The 24,469-nt window shown below is 39.2% G+C and overlaps 2 protein-coding genes across 2 annotated transcripts; one reads left to right on the forward strand and one right to left on the reverse strand.

The window, feature by feature from the left end:
* The first annotated feature begins 2,715 nt into the window (after positions 1–2,715).
* Positions 2,716–6,043, forward strand: LOC127178723 (uncharacterized). The gene is made up of 2 exons (XM_051131783.1): positions 2,716–4,367; positions 4,540–6,043. Exons 1-2 carry the CDS (start codon positions 3,663–3,665, stop codon positions 5,368–5,370), a joined length of 1,536 nt encoding a protein of 511 aa, XP_050987740.1. The 5' UTR covers positions 2,716–3,662; the 3' UTR covers positions 5,371–6,043.
* A 420-nt stretch (positions 6,044–6,463) lies between these two features.
* nrsn1 (neurensin 1) lies at positions 6,464–14,389 on the reverse strand. Its single transcript, XM_051131784.1, has 3 exons — positions 14,241–14,389; positions 11,673–11,879; positions 6,464–8,412 (listed from the first exon to the last, which is right to left on the reverse strand). Exons 2-3 carry the CDS (start codon positions 11,868–11,870, stop codon positions 8,014–8,016), a joined length of 597 nt encoding a protein of 198 aa, XP_050987741.1. The 5' UTR covers positions 11,871–11,879; positions 14,241–14,389; the 3' UTR covers positions 6,464–8,013.
* Positions 14,390–24,469: the final 10,080 nt, after the last annotated feature.

Consider the following 24,469-nt stretch of genomic DNA (forward strand, 5'->3'; position numbering starts at 1 on the left):
ATGAGCGCAAATACATCACACTTACCTACAAATATCACTGCGAAAGACAGTGCAAAGCAATTCCCTAATGTTCTCCATGAAAGTGGAGGGAAACTATTTTGCACTGTGTGCAACATTATCGTGGAACACAAAAGAAAATCCTCGCTTGACCGACACTTCTCTACAGCAAAACATGCCAGAAGGATGTCCGTGCAAGAGCCGACACGGCAAGTGACTATCACCGAAGCTGTTGCTCGCAAATCCATTGCAAGCAGCGAAACAACAAAAAAACAAACAAGGTAACAAAGTAACAAAGGTAACAAGGTAACAAAAAAAACAAGGTAAACAACAAAACTTAATAACGTTTGTAAAACTAGGTCTGTGGTGGTTTGCTTTTGTCAGTTGTCAGGCAGGCCTTGCGTGGGCAAAGGTGATAGTGCTAGCGAGTTTGAGAGGGGCAGTTAACAAAACTATTTTTCATGCTTTCACAGGGTAGTTTCATCAATCATTTATTCCAGTGTTTCCCCTACATAGACTTAGCCGTGGCTCCGCGGCAACAAAATGCTAAAAGTCTAAATATTTTACGGGGACAACATGATTTTTTCTTAATTGAACCTGCGCTGCAGCCTCCTGAGGAAGCAGCGGTTGTCTGCTGTCAGATCTGCATGTGATCAGAGCGTGCAGAAAGCCGCGAGGGGGAGAGGGGGGGCATAACTGATCCTCGTTAAACCCAGAGCATTCGATATACTCAGAGTTGTGACAACCATTGACTTTGCTGTATGAGCGGTCACGTGACTCATGGAGCCCTCAATAGTTCCAAACAGAGTGCTCTAATTAAAAATTACGTTTCTAAGCTGCCTCCCGCAGGACCCGTTCAAACCGACTGACAGCGCCGAGCTGTTTGGAACTTTTTAGAGCTACATGAACCACGTGACTGCGTGCCGGTGTTACGGTTTAACTGGTGACCGTGTTATCTGGTGACCAACGTCCTGGTTCAGGTCCTCCGCACCAGATGTGATGGAACGACAGTGGCAGATTCGCCGATTCTGAAAGCACAAACTGACCTGATATTAAGCTGTCTAATAAACGAACACTTGCTCATTACATGATTTTGGTATTCTTGTAAAGATTACAAATTATTGGTATGATGGCCCGTAGCGGCCGAACAAAAAAAAAGCTTGTTTGGCACGGGTTTCGAACAAGCACAAAATACAGACGTTTTGGGAGACGACATTAACGAACACATTGAGCTATGGAACTGTGCTGATTCAGCTCCGGATTTCGAGATTCAAGTAGGATTTTACTCTCGGCATGATTATGCAACTGGCTGAATCAAAAAAAAAAAAAAAAAAAATGTGCTCGTGTTAACTTGTGACCTGTGTTTACTTGTTATGAAAACTAATATTAAAGCAAAAGTATATTATAATTTATGATGTTAAAGTACCTTCAACAGAGTCTCAGTTTTAACTTTGTGGCTACTGTGGTTTAATTACAAACGCTATTGTTAAACTTTATTTACTATAGTAAAAACATGGTACATTTTCTTTAGAGACTAGCTGATGTCTCCTTTAATTAATATAAAAACTTGAGGTTATTTCCACGTTGTTTTGCCGCTTTTCTCGTAGAAATACTTAGGAGACTTGTGATTTGATTTCTTGATTGTAGTGAATGACATTCTAGTCAAAATTCTAGTTGAAGCGCCGCTTAGAAATGTTACTTTATAAACGTGTTAACTTGTTATTTGCGTTCAGTAGGTGGTATTTTATTCGATTGTAACAGTATATAAATATATTAGCCTTTTCTGTAGTTGAAAAGCTGCAAATTAATGCTGCACTTAACGTGTTACATTGTGGCTTGTGTTCACTAGCAGAATCATTCTTAAAGTATGACATAAGCGTTTTCTGTTGGTGAATATATTCAAGTATGATGATGATGATCGTACTGTTTAATCATACGAAAATTTAAAAAAAAATCAATAAAAAAAGCCACAGTGTAACACGTTACAAAGTGCAGCACTAATTTGCAGCTTTTCGACTACAGAAAAGGCTATTATATTTATATACTGTTACAATCGAATAAAATACCACCTACTGAACGCAAATAACAAGTTAACACGTTTATAAAGTAACATTTCTAAGCGGCGCTTCAACTAGAATTTTGACTAGAATGTCATTCACTACAATCAAGAAATCAAATCACAAGTCTCCTAAGTATTTCTACGAGAAAAGCGGCAAAACAACGTGGAAATAACCTCAAGTTTTTATATTAATTAAAGGAGACATCAGCTTGTCTCTGAAGAAAATGTACCATGTTTTTACTATAGTAAATAAAGTTTAACGATAGCGTTTGTAATTAAACCACAGTAGCCACAAATTTACAGTTGTCTAAGACTCTGTTGAAGGTACTTTAACATCATAAATTATAATATACTTTTGCTTTAATATTAGTTTTCATAACAAGTAAACACAGGTCACAAGTTAACACGAGCACATTTTTTTTTTTTTTTTTTTTTTTTTTTGATTCAGCCAGTTGCATAATCATGCCGAGAGTAAAATCCTACTTGAATCTCGAAATCCGGCGCTGAATCAGCGCAGTTCGATAGCTCAATGTGTTCGTTAATGTCGTCTCCCAATACGTCTGCATTTTGTGCTTGTTCGAAACCCGTGCCAAACAAGCTTTTTTTTTATTATTATTTCGGCCGCTACGGGTCATTATACCAATAATTTGTAATCTTTACAAGAATACCAAAATCATGTAATGAGCAAGTGTTCGTTTATTAGACAGCTTAATATCAGGTCAGTTTGTGCTTTCAGAATCGGCGAATCTGCCACTGTCGTTCCATCACATCTGGTGCGGAGGACCTGAACCAGGAAGTTGGTCACCAGATAACACGGTCACCAGTTAAACCGTAACACCGGCGAGTTCAAAGAGTGTCGTAACTCTCAATATATGGCACTGGTTCCAAACAAACCCCGAGCTGTCAGAAAAGTGAAACCTTTCGAAGAACAAACGTTTTTTAATGACTTAGACAACAGGACAAGGCCATAAAGTAAATAAATTAGTTTTCAGTTTGCATAATAAAATGATAAAAATAAAACTTGGGAAAAGGAAAATTGACAAACTGATTGATATCAGTATTCCTGCTGCTGCTCCTGAATAAAGAATAAAACATGACAGTAAAAGCTAAATTAGTTACAGAACATAAATATATAAGAGTTGTAAGGGTGAAGCATGAACTAATAATAATGTTACCAAGCAAGTGACCATATGTGTGGACAAGTAATGCAAGAATAAAGAGAAGATAATAGTGATAGTGACTGAAGACACTATCACTATTTTTTTTTGTACACATCTCACTGGTGAGTTGTGCTATTTTTACAATTGGTCTGTTGGCAACCTCATTCAGTCCTTTGGGCTTACCTGGTGCCCATGGGCACCACACTGGTGACCCCTGCTTTAAACAGTGTTCTAAGCAGGGTCATTTTTAAAGTTTTGTACTGGTCAGTCTTTTAGAAACAAAATGGTTAACATTGTGCATTGGGCTGTACTGGAGACAGTAATTGTTTAATGTCATTAACAAATATGCATGTTCTGTTTACTCTTTGTCTCCTAAGATATGTGAAGACTGGGTTGCCACATGTACTGCCTTGAATATTCCACTCTCCAAAAGTGACCACCCAGCAATGAGGAAGTTTCTTTTTGAAAATGTAACGAATGGAGGAGCCATTCCTGGATTTCACCAGCTGCAAGAAAAATACCTAGGCAATGTTTACCTGAAAGAAAAGGAGGCACTCAGAAAACGTTTAGCCAAAAAGCCTGTTGCAGTCATATTTGATGAGACTCCAGATGTAGAGGGGAGATGTGTTCTAAACATTCTCATTGCACCCTTGGAAAAGGATGAATCTGGGAGAATACTGGCCTACTTGGCAGACACCGTCTTCCTAGAGCAGTGCAACCACTCAACTGTCTCAGTGTCTGTGGTCAAGTGTCTGCAGGAATATGACATAGCAAATGAGGATGTCATTGTTTTTGACACCGACAATGCAGCCTACATGAAGAAAGCATATACAGCTGCTTTGCAGTCTTTATTCCCAAACTCACTGCACGTTACGTGCATGGCCCACATAATGAACCTTATCGGTGATGCCTTCCGCAGACCTTTTGACCAGCTAAATGCATTCATGCTCAGCTTTTCGCAGATGTTTTACCATGCTGGCTCTCGGAAAAGAAGATACCTCCAGTTCATGTCAGGAAAACATTCTACCAGACAAAAGGCAACCATGGCTCCAAATCCCTGTGCTACACGGTGGAACTCCTGGTTCAGTGCGGTGCAATACCACTCAGAGCACTTTAAACTCTACAAGGAGTTCATAGAGATGGAAATAAAGGTAAGACTCTTCCTCCTTTCAGTACAAATTCTCACAATGATAACAAGTTTCCAATTCATCCCAGTTTACACTAGCATGTGCCCTAATAAACATGTTCAAGTTTTTGCTTTTGGATTTGCTTATGTAAATTGCGTTGAAGCAGGACTAAATTCTGTTTTAATTCTATTCACAGGTGAGTGGCAGCAGTGCACCGCAGTCTGTGGAGAGACTCCATGAGATGCTACAGAATGAAGACATGGCTCAGTGTCTCCAGGTTCAGCTCAGCATCATGGCAGATAAGTGTGAACGTATTCTACAGCTACTTGACATCTTTCAGAGCAGGAAACCTATAACCACCAAGGTTTTTGACTACTTCGAGGATCTACAGATGAACTTTACTGCAAACAAGGAGTTACAGTATGAATCCTGTGCTGAGCACTTTGAAGGGCTTGATGTCCATCATGCCACCAAAACACACATCCTCAACTTAGTGCATCTAGCGTACAGCAATGCAGAGGAAAAACTCACGAAGTACATGTCAGAGGGACAACCTGCCATCAACTTCCTTCGAGAAGTCAGAGTGTTTGACCCTCGTTACATTTCATTCATGGAGGACAGTGTTTCTGGCTACACACACATCCCAGGCTTCAGTGCTGTCCCCAATGATGAGTTTGATGCCTACTTCCAACGCCTGGGTCCAGCAGCACTCAAAGCGTCAGCATGTGGAGTGGTAGATCTAGATGTGTTTTGGGATGGGCTTCTCGAGAGACTTCCTGTCCTCAGTGCCTTAGCCAAACGATACAAGGATGTCATCGTGAACTCAGCAGATGCTGAAAGAAGCAACAGCCTTTACAAGCTTGTGCTATCAAGCAGAAGAAGATCAATCACTAACAGCAACCTCAAAGCCTTGGTCTTCTTGTACCACAATCAGCGACTCACTAGTGGAGTGTTTGAGAGGGATGAGCTCAAGATCGATTGTGGGCCCGACTCTGAGGATGAAGTGGAGGACAGCTTGGATACTTAGGAAGTTAGCGTTGAAGAATGAACTTGTCTTACCATTCTAATGAATGATTTGATTGTTGACGTGTTTTAGTCTGCATTTCATATGCTATGTTGGAAGAACATCCAGTTGGTTCATATTTGTTCACACTGGACAATGTCAAGTTGAATTTAAAAGAAATGGGCTTTTTTATTTAATGAAACAATTTATTTTATTACAAGATTATTCTTTTTGAAACTTCTGTTATGCGCATTAATTGTCAGGGCTGAAAATAGCCTTTGCACTTTATTCTAATGCAACTGATTCACTGCATTTCATATTTTATGTTGGAGGAACATCCAGTTGGTTCATACTTGTTTACACTGGGCAATGTCAAGTTGAATTGAAAAGAAATGGGCTTATATTTTTTGCCCATGAGTTGTCAGGGTTGAAAAATAGCCTTTGCACTTTATTCTGATGAGCAAATAAAACATGTTTTGCCAGAATTTTTGAATTCCTGTGCTTTGGGGGAGTAAGCTTGCAAAGAACACTTAAAAAATTCATAACATGTTTGTGAAATCATAAGGTAATGCAATGCTGTTGAGAAAAATCTGTCTAAAAAATCGCAACTTTTCCCGCAACTTTTTTTAAAAATCTGCCGCAAAATCTGGCATTTTAGGCCGCAACAATCACAAAAAATCCCGCGAAATCCTGGAGGGACTGTACAGATCAATGTCTGGTTTTGCCGTTTACGGCACGTTGTTATTCTTCTCGTTATTTCCCTATAGCAGATAATGGACCGGAAGTCTCGCCCATAGGATTATTTCCATGTTGTAGAATAAGGTGGATAGAGATAAAGTTTAGGATTGTAATTTTTTGGTTGTGTTACAGCACACCATGAGTGTATATTACATTTTTTATTTGCTTTTGGTTTCTAATAGCACAGCAGGACTTGGAAACTGTGACCCGTGACACCAGAATTGGACCAGAGTGTTAAGTGTTGACCGTTTCGTCACTACTGAATACACCATGTGAAGAATAAAACATATGTGAATGTGCTGTGATTAAATGACAGCTTTTAAATTTCAATAAGCAAATTTAGAGCAAACAAGTGGAAGAAACAGCCACTGACAGACAATGACGGTAACAAACAGTTATTTTTATTCTGTTTGCTGAAAAATAGACATGTTCCAAGAACAAGAACAGCTCCGATTCCTTCTGTCTCCTTCCCAACAGTGGACGGACAAAGCAAACCAGAAGCTTTTGAGACGATTACCAGCATTCTGATCGACACACCTCTGAAAACACATCCACATATGTCTGTTTAAACAAGAAGAATTGTTTCTTGAAGCAGCTGCTATACAGTATATTATAAATTTAATATTTTTAGACTTCATTTAAGCCTGTCGGAGAGATTCGGTTATTAAATATCCTGCGATTGGTGCGAGAAGATCATTAGCAAGCCTTGTCATTTTCAGACATCTGAATACATATGTTTAATGATAATTCATAATCAATAAATGACACAAAAGATTACGCTCAGAAGCAACAGAGACGGTTATCAACCTTCTTGAAAGTAGTTTACAATGTTTCGCTGAATTGTGATCATGCAACATTTGCACCAATCAATGCAAAAAAAAAAAAATTAACAATAATAAGAAGCAAATAACTGAGTGGCACAAATACTTTAGAAACAAAAGCAATCCGTGACTCTAATTATGAAGTCAAAGAGAAACACAAAACAAGAAAGGCAGACAGAGAGAAAAAGTGGCGTTATCTCCAGCAGAACATCAGCGTACGGATGGTCCTAACGGGCTCCGCTGCGATGAGTGTAATTACCTACAGACAGTGACTGCGCTTAATGTCCTCTTGAGGAAACCGAGGCTGGTGCAAGAATGATGTGCAACACAATGAGAGGATATTACATAATCCCACAGGCGAACTTAACCGTAATCTATTTTCACTCCTTGATATCGCAGGCGGTGATGTATTTGAGTATAACGGATGCGCGGTATTGAGATGTGTGAAATTGTGGCTTGGAACGCATCGCATTGTCAACTAACTATTGATTGACTGTAGCAATAGAGCGTGAAGCGTTCGCTAGGAGAGATTCGGAGAAAAATTGCACCTTAGGTGACGGCACTGAACCAACGTGCTGCTTTCTGAATGAGCAATGACAAATCATTGTAGTTTCTGTTGACAATGTTAGTAAGACAGCCGTGATGAATTAGCCGCTAACGCGCAGCCCTCCGTTCTGCTTGTTTATGAGTTTTACCGAGTGACTTTTCTCATATATCACGATGGAAATTGCGATTACGGCGAGAGGCTGTGTTCGGGTTCATTGTAATAGAGAAACTATTCTCGCTTATTCGGTATTAATATACACATGCCTTGACGCCTCTAAAGAATATGTTGCTCTTTGGAACAGCTGCCTAAAGGTGTTCTGATTCCTAGCCGTAGCACGCGAGTATATTTGTGCTGTATGTCTTTATTCAGGAGCACCAGTGATGATCGACGGGGTACGCTTACGTTAGTCTCCATAAATACTCTCGGTACTCTTGCTCAATATAGACGAATGATATGCGCCAGAGAAAGTGCAGTGTTATCTATCTCTACTGTTCCTGGAACGGTTGTTTAGTTTTGCACGAAACCATCGGACGTTTAACGGGCGGTTTGGGTGGCGAGAGGTCAGGTTTCCGCTCCGGGCTGGACGCTCTGCACTTTGGAGAGCGTGACGGGCACTTTGCCCTCTCCCGGAGTGGGCGCGCGGGTGACGGGCTGGACGGAGGCCTGGATCTCGGCGAGTCGCTCTTTGAAGCGCTGCTGCAGACGGAGCTCTTCTTTGGAGCTGCCCTGAGAGCAGGCGGCCAGCAGCAGCCCCACCGCCATCCCGCTGCCGCCCACGCAGAACAGCACGGCGCCGGCCAGCTTACAGGCGTCCAGGGCCCGGTTGAAGCGCACCGCGCGGCCGTCCACGAACAGCAGCTCGTCTTCTCCGAACGCTTCGAGTCGAGGCGGCGTGGCGTAGCCCACCAGCAGCACGGATAACCCCGCGACCAGAATCAGAGCGCCCAGCGCGAGACAGACCTGATGGAGAGAAGATGAAGGATGAAGCAGTGACATCTCATGCATTTAATCGTGATTCAGTCTGATGTCTGCACACACACAAGACTCCACCAGCCCGGAAATGAGCGTTTCTGATCTGATCTACTCCGTTAAAAACAAGAGCCGCAAACTCTAGACCAGTTAAAAAGCTGACAGAGAGGCATTTTCTTCTAAGAAATTTGTGAAATCATTTGTGAAAATTCTGAGGATATTGAAAATATCAGAACAGAACTACATGTTGATTAGGCTGCAACTTTAAACTGTAAAATGACTGTTAAAAACTATGATTTAAGGAACTTTACAGTTCAAACAAAAAACTTTTGACAGAAGTTAGTCTTATAAAATGATAAACTTCACATTCAGCTTAATAAATGATTATGCATGTTAAATATAATTGATCTAAACAAAAACAGCAGACAGGCTGAATGAAGGACTAGATACACTAGTCCTTATAAACATCATGTGGAGGTAAAAATCAAAAGAAAATGTTATTGAAACTTTTCTGAAGACAGTCAGCTGCCTTCAGATACACATTCAAATAACCATCCTAAAAAGTTGGATTTGTCAGTGGCATATTTTACTGCCCGAGTTTGCAGATAATCAAGATTGGTTTGGTCAATATTGGGATCCTGATTATTATTCATTGACTTCAAAAAGGTCATGAACTGAGAAATCAAAATTCCCTTGATATTTTTTGACATATAAGACGTCGCCGTACTATAAAAACATCCTGTAAGTTTCAGAACTCAAAACTTTCTCAAAAACAGCTTACATTGAAGCCAGTCTGCCAAAACGGCAGGTTGTGGAACGTGCCACTCTATGATGTAATAGTGTGGATAACCACCGTGTCCGCAGAAGATCAACGCCTGCTTCACATCGCTGCCTTTTAGCCCCTTCCACCAACTTCACATCCAAGCCTGTTTGGCCCCGCCCACTGAGTCTACATCACTGCCTATTTAGCCCTGCCCACCAATTCTACATCACTGGCTGATTAGCCCCGCCCACTGCTTCTACATTGCTGGCTGTTTAGCCCCGCCCACCGATTGTACATCGCTGCCTGTTTCTACATCACTGCTTGTTTACTCCCACCCACTAATTCTACATTACTGCCTATTTAGCCTCGCCCAGCAATTCTACATAGTTGCTTAGTCCCGCCCACCAATTCTACATCACTGTCTGTTTAGCCCCGCCCACCGATTATACATTAGTAGGCTTGTTTAAGATGAGCAAAATCTGTGCAGAACCCATTACCGGTGATCACTGCAAGATGCATGCCACCGACTGTGCTGACCAAAAGCATGATGGGAAATGACTGGCTGTTGCCATTCTCTTCTAAAATGTTTTATTTTTTAATCTACTATCATGTGATTGTGTTTAAATTATGCTTGAATATTCCCAAACACTATGCCAGTGTGATCTTTGTGTGAGATGTGATTGTTGTCATATTTATATAAAAATCTAAAACACATTTGTATTAAAGTAAAAATGGATTATAAATGCGCCTTTTGTATGGAAATGCGCCCACTGACTCCACATTGCTGACTGTGTAGCCCCACCTACCAGTTCTACATCGCTGCCTGTTTAGCCCTAACATATAGTGCATATAGTGTGAAAAATGAGAAATGCAAATGCAAATGCAGGTCTATGTACAAACCAAATGATAAAAATGGCTCCAAAGACAACAAGATGCTGTGCAGTGCCATTGCCTTCCTTCTGATCCCAATATTAGGAAAGAATTCCAGACCGCGTCAGTAAGAACTCGTCCTATAATCATTTCATTTTTTGGTTACAAGACAAAATTTGATGCAGGATTTTCAGAAAGATGATGCTGTGCCAAATATATTGGATCTGACAGTAATGTTGCACCACAACAAGTGTGAGTAACTGTTTTTATGTGGTCATCGTTGCTTCGTCTGTTAAACAGATCGTTGGATATGTACTGAGCATGTATGTGTCCATCTATGAAGGATGTAGAAGTCTACAATCTGCCATGCCTATTCAAAAACAGGACAGAAAATAGCCTATTGCATCTCAATTATGATGTTTTTTGATGTAAAAAATTGGAAATATTATAAGTGGACCTCAGAGAACAGTACAAAATAATAAAAAGGCTGCGGCTATTTGCACTAAGTGTAAATAGTCATAGATGCGTTTACACTAAGTGAAAATACTTTATATTTTCTTAGCGATAGATGCTATTTACACTAGATTTTCTGCTATTTATACTACTTATTCCAAATAGTGGCAATTATCTGCACATTATAAATTTGTATTGTAGTACATTATAGTGTATTGTAGTACAGTATGAAATAAAAATGTGTTGAGTGCAATTCAAATTGATAAATGGATGCCACCTTATTGGGACGACAAAATCCTCCCTACACCTACTAACCCTACCCGATACTTTATTTTCAATTTTTTATGATGTCCTTTATTTATTTATTTATTTTCTGATGTGATACGAGATTTGAAAAGGGAGAAAAAAAAGGTAGGCGAAAGGCAGATTAGAACTCACTTTGATCGTATCAAAAAGACTACGGCACGTGTTTTACCATCTACACCACTGGAGCTGATAGTTAAACGTCGTCTTTTGTAGTGTTGACTACCACAATCACATGTTGGTGGGCAGGGTTAGTGTAAATAGCTTCTGCCACAAGGCGGGCTACTTGCACTTAGTGTCAACAGACACTATAGACGCAATAAAAAAGGCAGTTCATGACCCTTTTAAAACAGCATACATTTACTGAATGTTTTTTTTCCCCTTGAACTTTAAAAAGTAGTGTCAACTGAAAAACAAATAAAAATTAAATGTTAAAAGATTGATAAATGAAAATAATAATAAATAAATATATATTATATATTTCAATAAAGATATTGAAAAAAACAAACTATCTAGATTGTCTTGTTTCCATAATCATTGAAAAAAACGAAACAGCAATTAAAAATAAAATTTTATTTATCACCCAGCCATTTGTGATCGTCTAGCTTTACACAAAATTGGAGTCCATCAGGTTAGTATAGTGTTTCTGAAGAGGAAACAGGTTTGTGATTGGCTGCACATATTACTAATGTCTGCTGTGTTCCCATACAGTCAGTCAAGAACTGAAATTGATTGCATGTTTTGCCCACATCAGTCTATTATTGTGGTATCAAATGTTCATATTAAAAAACGCACTCATGAGGGTTCAGTGCTGAGCATTTTTGCACAGAAGTAACAGAAGCATGAACATAGAGAAGATCACCTTCCAGAGCACAGAGCTCCAGCGACTCGGCGATCTCTGTGTCTGAAAATCTTCATCGCGCTCCCAGATGGAAGCAGTGCACTCCTCATAGAACTGATGCAGGTAGGAACGCACCCCGTAACCCTGGTAACCGCTGCTGAGGGCGCCATGGCTCTGCTCAGCGTAATCCGACCCACAGATCTCTGAGCAGGAAGTCATGCTTCACATCTGCACACAAACACAACATCGCCATTTAGCTTCAATTTCATTTCAATTTACTGACCATAAATATGTTTTTTTTTTTTTTTTACTGGCCATGAAACTGTATGTGCATTATTTCATAATTATTATTATTATTTATTATTATTATTATTATTATTATTATTTAGTCAAATGATAAAAAATAAACAAACCAATAAATAAATATTATTATAGTACTATTAACCTGTAAAGTATTTCAAATTAATTCGCTGTAATATTCTGCTTCATTTGGCACCTAGTGCGTGTTAATTTTAGGCCCATTATATATTTTATGCATTTAGTAGACAGAAATCAGCTCAAATTAAGGGTCAGGCAACAAACAATCTAAACAAACAGTATTTAAATGACAAGATTTTGAGCAAGTAGTTTTTAAAAAACTACTTCTCGTTAACTGAATAATAATGATTGTGCTTTTGTTAAAGCTGGGGTTTGTGTCACTTTGCTTTGGCAGAACTTGAAGATTTTTAAAGAGATTTCTTGAATCCTCATTTTCCTCAATCCCCATTTCACAGACTCCAGCCGCACTGAATGACAGCAGATCTGATGACGTGTTCTAACGCCGTATGGTTTCCAGCAAGAGCTGCTGCTGCTGCTGAGCTTCAGATATGAGCGTCTGTAAAGAGGGTTTGCATGATGAGAGCAGGAGGGGAAATGAGTCTGTAATGAAATCACGGATCAGCGTGTACCTGCTGAAGCTCATGAGGAAATGACTCAGCTGTCCTTCAGCATATCAATGAGTCTCTCTCTTGCCCTTCCTGTACACTACAGCACTGTGTTTGTTTGGATGTTTGAACTCGTGTTGTAATTAAAGTGATGGCATGTGGAGATACAGAAAACGAAGCTATTCACGTCAGAAGAATTTCATCGACAACACTTAACATGTTGGTCTCTATAGATTGCATTAGACTTCATTCTGTAAGTATTTTTCACATAGGAATATTTAAAAAAGTCATTGTTCAAGAGTTATAAGCCATGAACCAAATCAACCAGCTGCAAGGAGAATCACAACATTACAAACTCTAATTCGAAGCAAAAAATTATAAGAAAATCAGACAAAAACACAGATACAAGACGGTGAACTTCACAACTAGTGAGGGAAAAAAAAAAAAAACTACAATCCATTAAACACAGAACAATGGAGAAATATAAAACTATTGTTAAAAAAAAAAAAAAGATTGTCTATATACAAAATATACTTTGCAAATCAAATACTTCCTGTCTATATGGTATGCAAAAACAGTATGTGAGGTGAGTAATATATCTGAATTTATTATATACAGAATACAGTAAGCAAAAAGCTCCCGGATGACTGACTACTTTCAATGGACACTTTACTATCCCATGAAGCCACGGGACAGGATTTATGAAGCGACAAAACTGACACTGTAGATCACATGACCATAACAACATGGTGGATGTAGTACATCTGCATTTCATTCATACTATTCATATTCATACTACATACAACATACTTTTTTGAACAGTTGCAAAGTAAGTTGAAGTTCAAATAGTAGTTCCTGCTCAGTATGTGATTTCAGACGCACCTTACGTCATCTGCAGCGCTACACAGGAGTGGGTAAGCTAAAGAGTCTTTTGACACGATTTCCTGATTTTGTAGTGATTCTCTGATTGGTGAGTATCACAGAATCACGTGTAATGCAGTTTCCCACTAGGAATTTTGCAGTTAAACACAGTTATTTAGAAAACACGTTGAAATAATGTAGCTCACAGTACATCTGTCTATAACAGTTTGTAAGTTATCATAAAAAATAAATTCCTCTATGTAGAAAATGAATCTTACTTTTGCTTAGGTATAAGACAATTGTAACCACACACACACACACACACACAGTTAGTAATAATGATAATAACTGGCATGCATTTGTGAATGTCTGGGTGTTTGGTTTGAGAGCCTCTGCCCTTGTGTCTGTATGAAACTGAGATTGTATGGAGCACGTCACAGATGACGCCACCCTGAGATCTTCATGTCATCTGCTGTTCCTGTACATCAGAGACACTCTGTACCCGACAGTCCTCTCCTCTCTGCTCTCATTAGAGATGTGCGATTACATGACAGAAGTCTGTTTTTAGCTGCGGCTATGTCCACTGCGTCAACGAATGTTTAAACAATGCAGTGTCGTTCTTATTCAACAACAGCAGCATTTTACACGTTCGATGATCAATATATCAGCAGATTGATCCAGCAGGCACAGTCTTACCCATCAAACACACAGAACAGCAGCGCTTAGACAACAACGATCAATTCTCAAGACATCGAGAGGCTTCGACAGATCAGTGTTTGGTGTATAAATGAATAAAAGTGAATACCTGTCATAACCGGGCTGGAGCTGCTCTTCTTCACTCCGCACAGCCGACGATGCGCTCGACTCACAGCGACGCACTGCGCATGCGCCACAGACCAGAGCGAGGTGGGAGTCTGTGCTGATCAGATGCTTCTCTGAGTCACCTGGAGAAGAGAGTGATGCATTTTAATCAGGTTCAAATACCTTATCAAATGCGCCGTCCTTTCTCTTATGTTCCTCACCTGGGCTCGTCCGAATCATACCGCCAATGTTGTTTTTCATAGGGAAGGAAGAATTACTATACCACCTATTACACATCCAAAAGAACTAAGATTATTTTTGTTTTGTGATTATATATAGTTATATAATGCAATCAACCACTGAGCTGTTTCTGCTAGTAGAGGTTGTTTATGTAATAAAACTTTTGTATGCACGTGCTCATTCTGGCTAACATTTCCAACAATATCATTTAAGAAGTGAACTCTAACATTAGGGCTCTCTATGAAATGATATATGAGATAATGCATTTGGTGTATGAGCAAAATGTCACGTTAAGAAAATGGCATTTGAAAATGTCAACCAATGCTGAAGCAACTGGTGATTAAAAAAAATCATATTGCAAAAAGTCAACATTGTTAAATCCTTCCAGATTCATTGAAAACAATATCATACAAAAGTGCATGCTTGACCAAGCTTTTGTGTGACTCATCAGTGTCCAAATATTCCTAAAAACCTCCTTGTGTGTGTGTCATTCCTTTTGAAAGTTTCATACACGTTAATCGACATTAATCACAGCCTCCTGTGAAAAACAGAGTTAGACTAGATAAATGACTCTAGTGTAGGCATTTTAGATCAGAACTGTGCAGTCTACACTGACAATGGCAGCAGCTGTTAATCAATATTATGTAATTAACAATGTAAATGAGAGCTGGCAGATTCATTTTCTTTTAGGCTACTTAACGGCAGAGACTGGTTTCTGTTCCAACTGTAACGCTGTAGTGAATTATTTAGATCCCCAGCGCTGGTTGTTTATGGTGAGCTTTAGGCCAAAAGCCGTGGTAATAATGACTAATCAATAGTCTTCGTTTCAGTCAAATGCCAGGTTTCACAACACTCTCAGTCTCAGATTGAGCTGGGCTGTAATCATCGTGTCAAGAAGTTTGTCTGTGCAATTTCTCTTGTCTTCAGCACTGTTCTCTTAGATAACGTAACGCATAATGGCTCCTTTTATAGAGCAGTCACTGCTATCCAGCTTTTCATCTCTCATCTCTCAAATGTTGGCTAAACAGTTTCTTGTTTCGTAATTCCAAAACAGCCCTTATGCCATTTAACGAGTGGCGTCCTGCTCCTTCACAACAAGGCTAGAAGTTGTTTTCCAGACCCTTAAGCCTCTCTGCTCCTGTCTGGTGGAATGAGCGGCAATCCTGCACCTGAACTGCTGAAACCATCACAACTTTGAGGACGCCTTTTCTGTCAGCACTTAACCACTCAACAACCCTAAACCAATGCAATTCTTTCTCTGCATTTTTTGTTTACCAGCTTGTCCTGCAATCTAATAAACATGGAACTGTATACTGCAAATACTGTTGATGAATAGCTTCCGCTTTCGTAAGCTTCAGCTACATGCATAAATATAAATGTATCATATGTGGAACATATTATTGAGCAGCTGCTGCATTGTCTCCTACTAAACAGCAGAGCTGCATTTGTGCTCGGTCAGAGAGACGGTGAGCTGCTGATGCCAGCTGATCTGGGAACAGCACAACACACACTCTCATATGACAATTCATCTGTTATGTAAGCTGCGCTGAATTTGACATTTGCATTTATTAATTTAGCAGATGCATTTGTTAAAAGTGATTTACAAACAAGAAAATTGCCATCAAACATATAGAGTGACATTTCACATGAATATGTTTTGGCATCCAGTTAATTTCGCAGCGTGAAATGGGGTTATGCACCAAATGTTTCCAATTTCATGGCACGCGTACCGTCGTAGCACGTTTGCCGGTCCCCCGCCGGGTCCTCGTGCACGAGCCATTGACTCGCTACGGAGAGACCTGGAAACTGCCCGTAATGTTTTTATCATGGGAGCCTCTATAGCAACCACTTAACGATCTGTTGCTCCAGTGAAGCTGCTGCGTCGTAAACGACACAATGGATTCCTGGAATAAGACTCCAGCATTTTACAGCTCTTCTGACTTTTATATATTTTGAGCTGCATTAAAGCAGACTTTTTATTTATTAAGAACATGCTGATTTCTGCTTATAATAAAAAGGTGAACCAGTACACAATTTGTCTCGCCTGGTGATTTCCATCTCATTATATTGCAGTGTTTAACTGTGAATGAGCACCTGGCAAAGGGTCTGATTACAGTGTATGCACACCCTTCCCAGCATGCAGCTGAAGATTAGTCACTGTGTATCTTTCATGCATCTGTAAATAAGAAGCTATTTAACCGTACATGCGTATAATACAGGTCTGAAATCATTTCCTCAATTTATATTCGCTGGTGTGTGTTTTTTTTTTTTCTCTCTCTCTCTCTCTCCTGCTCTATCTGTGTGTGGACAAGCTGTGCCTCTCTCATTCCGTTTCTATGGTTACAATCAGCGAAAGGTCACCTTCTGGAAGCTGCTGGAGAGCATGCGCCGCACAATGACAGTCCTATAATCACACTTGCAGCAATAACAGCTGATAAAAGCAGACTTCATTAAGTGTGTGTGTGTGTGTGTGTGTGTGTGTGTGTGTGAGAGAGAGAGAGAGAGACAGAGAATCACTCAGATGTGTTACAAGAGCCACTGCACTCCATTATAAAAGCACTTTTACTCTCACACTCAGTTCTATATCAGCAATACATCATTTCAAAACAGACAGTAATCTGTTTATGAGGTTATAAATGTATAAATGTAATACAGCTTGGCTTAAAGAGAATGTCATTCTGTGAATGTTTACCTGCAGGATAAACGCAGTCATCAATGTTAAACCATGATGTGCTTAACCTATTAGTGAAATGATCAAAATGCAATGCTTTAGTATTGTGGTTGATGTAGTTCATCAACACAATGCATCTAGTCACTGTGCACTGGAGCAAAAGAATGACACTGTCCGCCTCCCAGTGGTTGATATTGGTATTACAGCAGATTTCAGATTCCATCATAGTCCATGAGTGATGGAGCAACACCAACAGCAGCTATAAATCAGCATGTTTATTTACTTGCATTAATAGAAAGGTATAAAGTGATTCTTCAAGACTCCTGACCTTTCCATCAGTCACAAAGCAAAGGATGTTGTATGTAAATGTTACCATAATATAGGCAGATCTCTTTGTCTTTGCAGCCGAAGGCTTTTTCCTGCTGTCCTTCATACAACAAATGATAAGCTCCTTCACCTGAGATGCTGTAATGGTTGGTTAATCATTTAATAACCAACCCCTGGATGCTCAGTAATCAGGTTACTGCCCCAGACAACCTCATCTTAATTTCCAAATCTCTAATGATGGTTTTGATTGGTCATCTGTCAGCTCTCCACGCTGATGTATGGGGTTTGCTTTCATTAGCCTCTGGCTCCCAGCGAGAGCGTTCCCGACGAGCTGACCGCTCCATTCATCACAGCACACGTCTGTCACCGAGAGCCGGTGTTTCTGAGTGGGAAGAGACACAGGTCAGTGTTTGTCATGTGTCTGCACAGACTCCTGTCTCCAGTGATCACACACAACGAGTGTTTATAGGTCCAAGAGAAATTCAGTTACACAACAAGACTTACAAATGTCATCTGTGTGTTGATGCTGATTTCAAACGTTTGAAAAAAAGACATTGTAAACAAAGGTATTTAATGACTCCAAATACACTTCAGCATACTTTAATTTATATGAAATACGATTAGCCGAACTTTAAAGTACTTTTTTGACCTAATTAGGTTAAATGCATGATTATGCAAAATGCAAAAAGAAAATATTTTGAAGAAATAAGTCATAAAGGTTTGGGAAGACATGACAATGAATAAAATATGACGGAATTTCCATTTCTGTATTTAAATGAATATTTTTTTATCTGCAGTCAGTTTAAAATTTAGGCCTACTTTAAAACCCGAAAGTATACATTCAGTACAGTTAAGCACACTTTTTTTTTTTTTTTTTCACAAAGGTTTTACAAGATAAGTAACCCTCACATAAAAAGTGATTCAGGATTTTTTTGAAACCATGTTTTTCAGAAATAATCCAAAATACTAATAATTTGTTAAGAATATCAGCGTTTTAATGACTCTTTCTCCGTATTGCAATTTCTGGACATTTTCACTAGGGGAGACCCAGGTGTGTTGTAACACGGGCTTAGTTGTAACCATCAGTTTGACAAGTCAGAAAGGAGCTGTAGTGATGTCATCAATATCACACACTCATTTTTAATGTTAAAAGAGAAGTGTCATGTGAATGTGAGCAACTTTGTAGATTTTATGACCAAAAAATTAATTTTAGGCAAGAAAGTTTTTTTTTTGGCTAGCAATCATTGTGTTGTAGATACAATTATTTGATTCACATAACCTAAAGTAGCTGTTTCTCTAGTTTAATCTGATACTTTGCATTCATGCTAACTTAAAACTCACATGCTAAGAAAGTTTGCAATGTTATGGGATAGGGATAGTTGTTACAACCAAACTCCTTATGATGATTCCAATGAATCCAATTATCTGATCACATCCTCTATTGAGGCAAAGTCGTGTGAGGTTTTTGTTGCACATTAAGGGATTTATGTGAAATGTGTTTCTATCACAGTTTATGTGTATATTCGTATTGGATAAAAACACTCATTCGCCTCAAATGAGCACATATGTTTTTTTGTGCACGTTTAGAATTTATGAGCATCTTGACATTTCCATCCAGTTTTTTTTATGTGATATTCACATAAAAATAGGTAGATGGCAACACAGCCAGTGACTGAATACAGTACACATGCACACTCTCACAGAAACACACACAGAGCAATTGCTTTTGTGCTAAATTTAAATCCTAAAATGAAACAGTATTACACTTTAAATGGTTTACTTTTTTCAAAAAAAAAAAAAAAAAAAAAAAAAAAAAAGATTACTATTTGTTCTTCATCAAGTTTTTGCATAAATTGGAAGTGTGGGTCTGATTTCAGCAAATTACTTCACACTGTTATGTCTATCGCCAGCCTGTGTTACAGCTCACATCAGTAGTGGGGTCGGTTGTAACAACGGAACTCTTTGCATTTGACATTGACTCACATAATCTGTGATTATGCAGTACACGTCCAAGTGAGTTTTATTTGTAGTAGACAGATGTGGCTACCGTAGATCAAAGTTTGAGAGATCTAGCACAAACAACCACTGAGTTACTGATGCTCAAACAAAGCTGTTACTTTCATCCCCGGGCTCCCGTGTTTATTTGTTAAGAATATCAGCGTTTTAATGACTTTCTCTGTATTGCAATTTCTGGACATTTACATTACACTCATTCATTCAACTAAAAAAAAAAAAAAAAAAAAAGAAAGAAATGAAACCGTTGCACTGTAATATATTTTTACTTGCCTAATAATTCATTTAACTAACTAAACAAACAAATGCACGGCGTTACGTCAGTGACCTCACAATGGCATTGTATGTGTTGTTGATGGTCATATAGAGTCACTGTATGAATGCATGACTCCCCCTGCTATAGTTTAGTGCTTCCTGATGGAAGACACAGAAAAAAATCAATGCAGACCTGCTCTGATAACTGCTCTTATCTAGTTCGAATGCGTCTCTTCACTCCACTTTCAGCGGGAATTTGATTTGACCCACATCATTATTCTGTCTGTACTGAGTTCAGTCACTGCAATATTTCCATTAACACATAATATTGGCTTTCCGAGGAAGAAATGGTCTCAGTCAGTCTGTGTCTGTATTCATTTCTTTCTATTCTAACCTTATTCCAGAGCCGCAATAATAACCTGCTCGGAGTTTCAGACGCGACATCATTTACCCATGACTCTCGGTACGATCATGCCATGTTCATTTCCCCTGGCATTGTTAATATTAAAAACAAATGTATTGATGCTGGGAAATGCGGTGTGAGTGATGCAGATCCAGAGGCCATGCACCTGCTTCAGCATCCGCAGCACAACACACATCATTTATCATGCAAAACAGATCGCGCTGATCCGTCAAAAGACGCCTGATGCTGGACGGCCAGGTGCGGAGTCTCTTTATTTGTGCTTTGGATAAAATCTGATTTTTGGGCTCTCCCTCTCTCTTTTTTTCATTTCTTTCCCCCTTTCATTGTACCCCCTGTATCTTCCCCTCTCCTTCTCTCTCCATCTCGTTTTTCCCTCCGCCACCTTTATTCCTTCTATAATTGCTCATTTGTTTGAAAAGGGCTCAGATTGGGGATTAAGGAGGCCAGACGGCGTGCCGATGAGAGAACGGGACGGCAGCGGTGGAACAAAAGCGCGAGCGGTGGCAGCGGCGTTACCTAGACAGCGGCTGCCGGGCGACAGACACTCGTGTTTGGCTGAGACTGTAATTACGCCTGCGGCTGAAGCTGCACTGAGGTCCATGAATACAGGCGGCTCTGCGCTGCTGCTGCTGCCACTGTTTGCACAAAAGCCGAAGACTGCGGCCACGGACCTGCGCTCCTGCACCTGCCTCTCCCGCTCTCTCTTTCTCAGCGCCAGGCCTTTCAGGTCTGATCAGCTCTAAAGCAAGCGTTTCTTTAGGAGCTGAGGGAAGAGGTTTGAGCTCATGGTAAGAAAAAAGAAAACAGTCAAATGTCAAAATGAATAACACTCACTAACTCACGCAACTGAATAAAAATTAAGTAATTATTAGATTTGAAGCAACTGTAATTACTGTTTTATTAATAGCTCAAATGCTTATCAAGACAGGTGCAATTGATATAAAAAGTATCAAGGGCAGCGGCTATTTGCACTGAGTGTAAATATAGCGATAGAGGCTATTTACAGTAAGTGCAAATAGCAACGGATTCTATTTACACTATCTTCAAATAGCAGGATTTTCTGGTATTTATACTACTTATTGCAAATAGTGGCAATTATCTGCACCTTAGTATTGTAGTACACTATAAAACAGTATGCAATAGCAATGTATTGTATGAGTGTAAATTGTAATTTGAATTCAAATGATTAAATAGATATCACCTTATTGGGACAATAAAGTCCTCCCTACAACCCTCCCTGATTCTTTTATTTTTTTAAACTTTTTGATTATTTTCTTCCTTTTTATTGAAAATATACGCCTTTCCAGTGTGATATGGGATTTTAAAAGGGAGAAAGGCAGATTCGAACTTGGGTTGATCGTGTCAAAAAGATTGTGGTAGAGGCTTTACCAACTACACCGCTTGACTTGTTGTCACTATTGAGACTATTGTCTATTGTACCGTTGACTGTCCCAATCACACGTTGGTGGGTGGAGTTAAGAAGCCTCTGCCAACAAGGCGAGCTGTCTGCACTTAGTGTAAATAGACACTCCGACATAAATATATTTAGCTGTGGTATTATGGATGCTGCACTGATCATAGTACACCCTGAAATTCTGAAATACAAATATAGATACAATAGAATTTTTGTGCATTATTTATTATATAAACTGTCGGGATTCTGGACTTTGTGTTCGGTGTTTTACCCCCAGCCTTAGTTCCTGTTTCCTTATTTGGTCATTTTCCTGTTCTTGTTTAGTTAATTGATTACTCCTCCACCTGCTCTTAATTTATCAAGTGTATTTAAGTTCCTGTTTTCTATGAGTTCATTGTCCTGTCTACTCTGTTACTCAGTTGTTCTTGTGTTTGCCTGCTCCTTTTTGATGGGGTTTGTTTCCCCCCATCATTTATTTTTGTTAAAGCCTGTTAAAGGTTATTTTCCTTTGTCTCCAGCATCATCACTAGAACACACCGTGACAGAAATGTTTTCATGATATACAATTTATGTGCTATTTTAGTTTGTGTTGCTCAGGGCCCTGACACTGAATCATTTCAGTGTTTCACAACAGTATGTGCAGAAAATGCTGTTTAATCGAAACATTTCAGATTTACAAATGTTTCAGTCTTTTTAAATATCGTTTTTTTTCTTTTTCTGTAATGTATTCAAGTTTTTATAATGTTACACTTAAACTTAATTTATTTGATATTATTGAATTTGAGTGAATTTAATTTAATCTTAGTGAAGATGACCATTCTACCACACAAGGTTTTTCCAAAGATAAATAAATAAATAAGATGTCAGCTACATGAGAAGGATCAATGTAAGAGTCCAGATGTAAATCTGCTGATCATTCAGGATAAAGTCCCAACTTTTGGACTTAATTTCTTAGTGTCTTCCCAGCTGACTGAGAATGTTTTGTGAACTAACACACTAATGTTCTGGCAAGTGTCTTTCAAAGTTATGAGCAAACAAATGTGTTCATTTGTTCTGGTCTTTAATAAAGCTGTCAAAACTTTAGGACAAAAACATTATTTATAGATTGTTTACAGATTTTATTTCCTGAAACGTCTTAGCTGCACATTTAGCTAACATTTTTTAAATGCTAGCACTTGTTTCAAAATGTTCAGAGCAAATTCCAGTTACGCAAAGTAACGTTCGCATAATGTTTGCAGAATGATACGATTGAACATTCTCTTAACCACTTAGGGTGGAATGAGGTATAGGTGGAATTTAATCGAAGAGCATGGCTCCAATCTTTTGAAGATGTAGTTGAGCTGCAGGCCTTCTGTCAGACCGGGAGTGTGGAGCGAGCGGCGCAGATCGTGTGTTTCCGAGCTCACAGCGGATTGGAGCCACACAGCTTTACGGAGTGTGTTGAGACTGCTAATAGATCTTTATTAATCCAGAGCAGCAAAGCTTGAAATAGCCTTTTAGAGCCCAATTTCGAAGCCCACTATGTGTAAAGAAAACTTTATCGCAGCTCCTGAACTTCAAAGGCTCACGCTCAAGCGTGTTTAAAGCACGTGAACTGAGATCAGCGATAACAAATGATCCCGTGTCACAGAGTGATTTGGCTTGATCTGCAGATACTACGAGGCTCAGAAACAGCAGGTTACTGCTACTCCAACAACACGATTATTCATCTGATTAGATACGCTGTGATATGTTACACGGGAGGACCTCGGATACAGATCATCAAGGCGATCGGAGCTGGACGAGATGAGCGTGAATTACTGTACCGTCCTGGCTGGTTAGATGCTGGTTTAGTTTAGCTGTGCTTATTAATTATATTACATGGTTATTTTAAGCCAAAATAAATCTAGAGCACTGTGATAAAAAAGTAACTCTTCATTTTAAATGAAAAATAAGGCCCAAAAATGTCATTTGATAGAAATGTCAGATCAGCAGGTGAGTTCGTTTGTTCATCAGATTTCTAGAAGTGTGTCATTCCATCACTGTCTCACCAATGGATCCTCTGCAGTGAATGGGTGCCGTCAGAATGTCCAAAACAGTCCAAACAGCCGATACAAACATCACAATAATCCACACCATTCCAGTCCATCAGTTAACATCTTGAGAAGACAAAAGCTGAAACAAATCCATCATTAGGACTTTTTAAACTAAAATACGAGTCCATAATCCATAAAGCTTCCTCTGGTGAAAAAGTGGTCTGGTCTGAATCAGGAGAGAAATCTGCACAGCTCAAGCAGTGTTTACAAGCCAAAACAGTCTAAAACAGCTCTAAACAAATATGTGGCTGGATTTGGATGTGAGAGATAACAGGAGATGGACTTCTTCACTGGAGGAAGTGTTATTATGGATTATGGACTTGTTAACTGATGGACTGGAGTGGTGTGGATTACTTGTGGATTATTGTGGTGTTTTTATCAGCTGTTTGGACTCTCGTTCTGACGGCACCCATTCACTGCAGAGGATCCTTTGGTGAGACAGTGATGGAATGACACATTTCTACAAATCTGATAAAGAAACAAACTCATCTACAAATTTGTATTATTGGGTCAACTAGTCCTTTAAGGTCACATAGTTACACATTACATGTACTTACAATAGTAAAACAGTAATTCATGCATAATTACAAGCAAATAACCCTAAACCAATCCCTAACCCTAACTGTAACCCTATATTCAGTAATTACACTGTCACAATGTCACCTTAAACTGCTGGGTAACCACAAAAATCTCTTTTTTCTGTGCAGTAAATGGTAAGGTTGCTGCAGTCGCTGAGCAATAACCGCTTCAGCAGGTTCTGAGCTTCTGAGCCAATTCCTCCACATAATGATGAGATTAGAGCACTGTCAATCTC

The sequence above is a fragment of the Labeo rohita genome, chromosome 16 (genome assembly GCF_022985175.1).
Source record: "Labeo rohita strain BAU-BD-2019 chromosome 16, IGBB_LRoh.1.0, whole genome shotgun sequence".
NCBI lineage: Eukaryota > Metazoa > Chordata > Actinopteri > Cypriniformes > Cyprinidae > Labeo > Labeo rohita.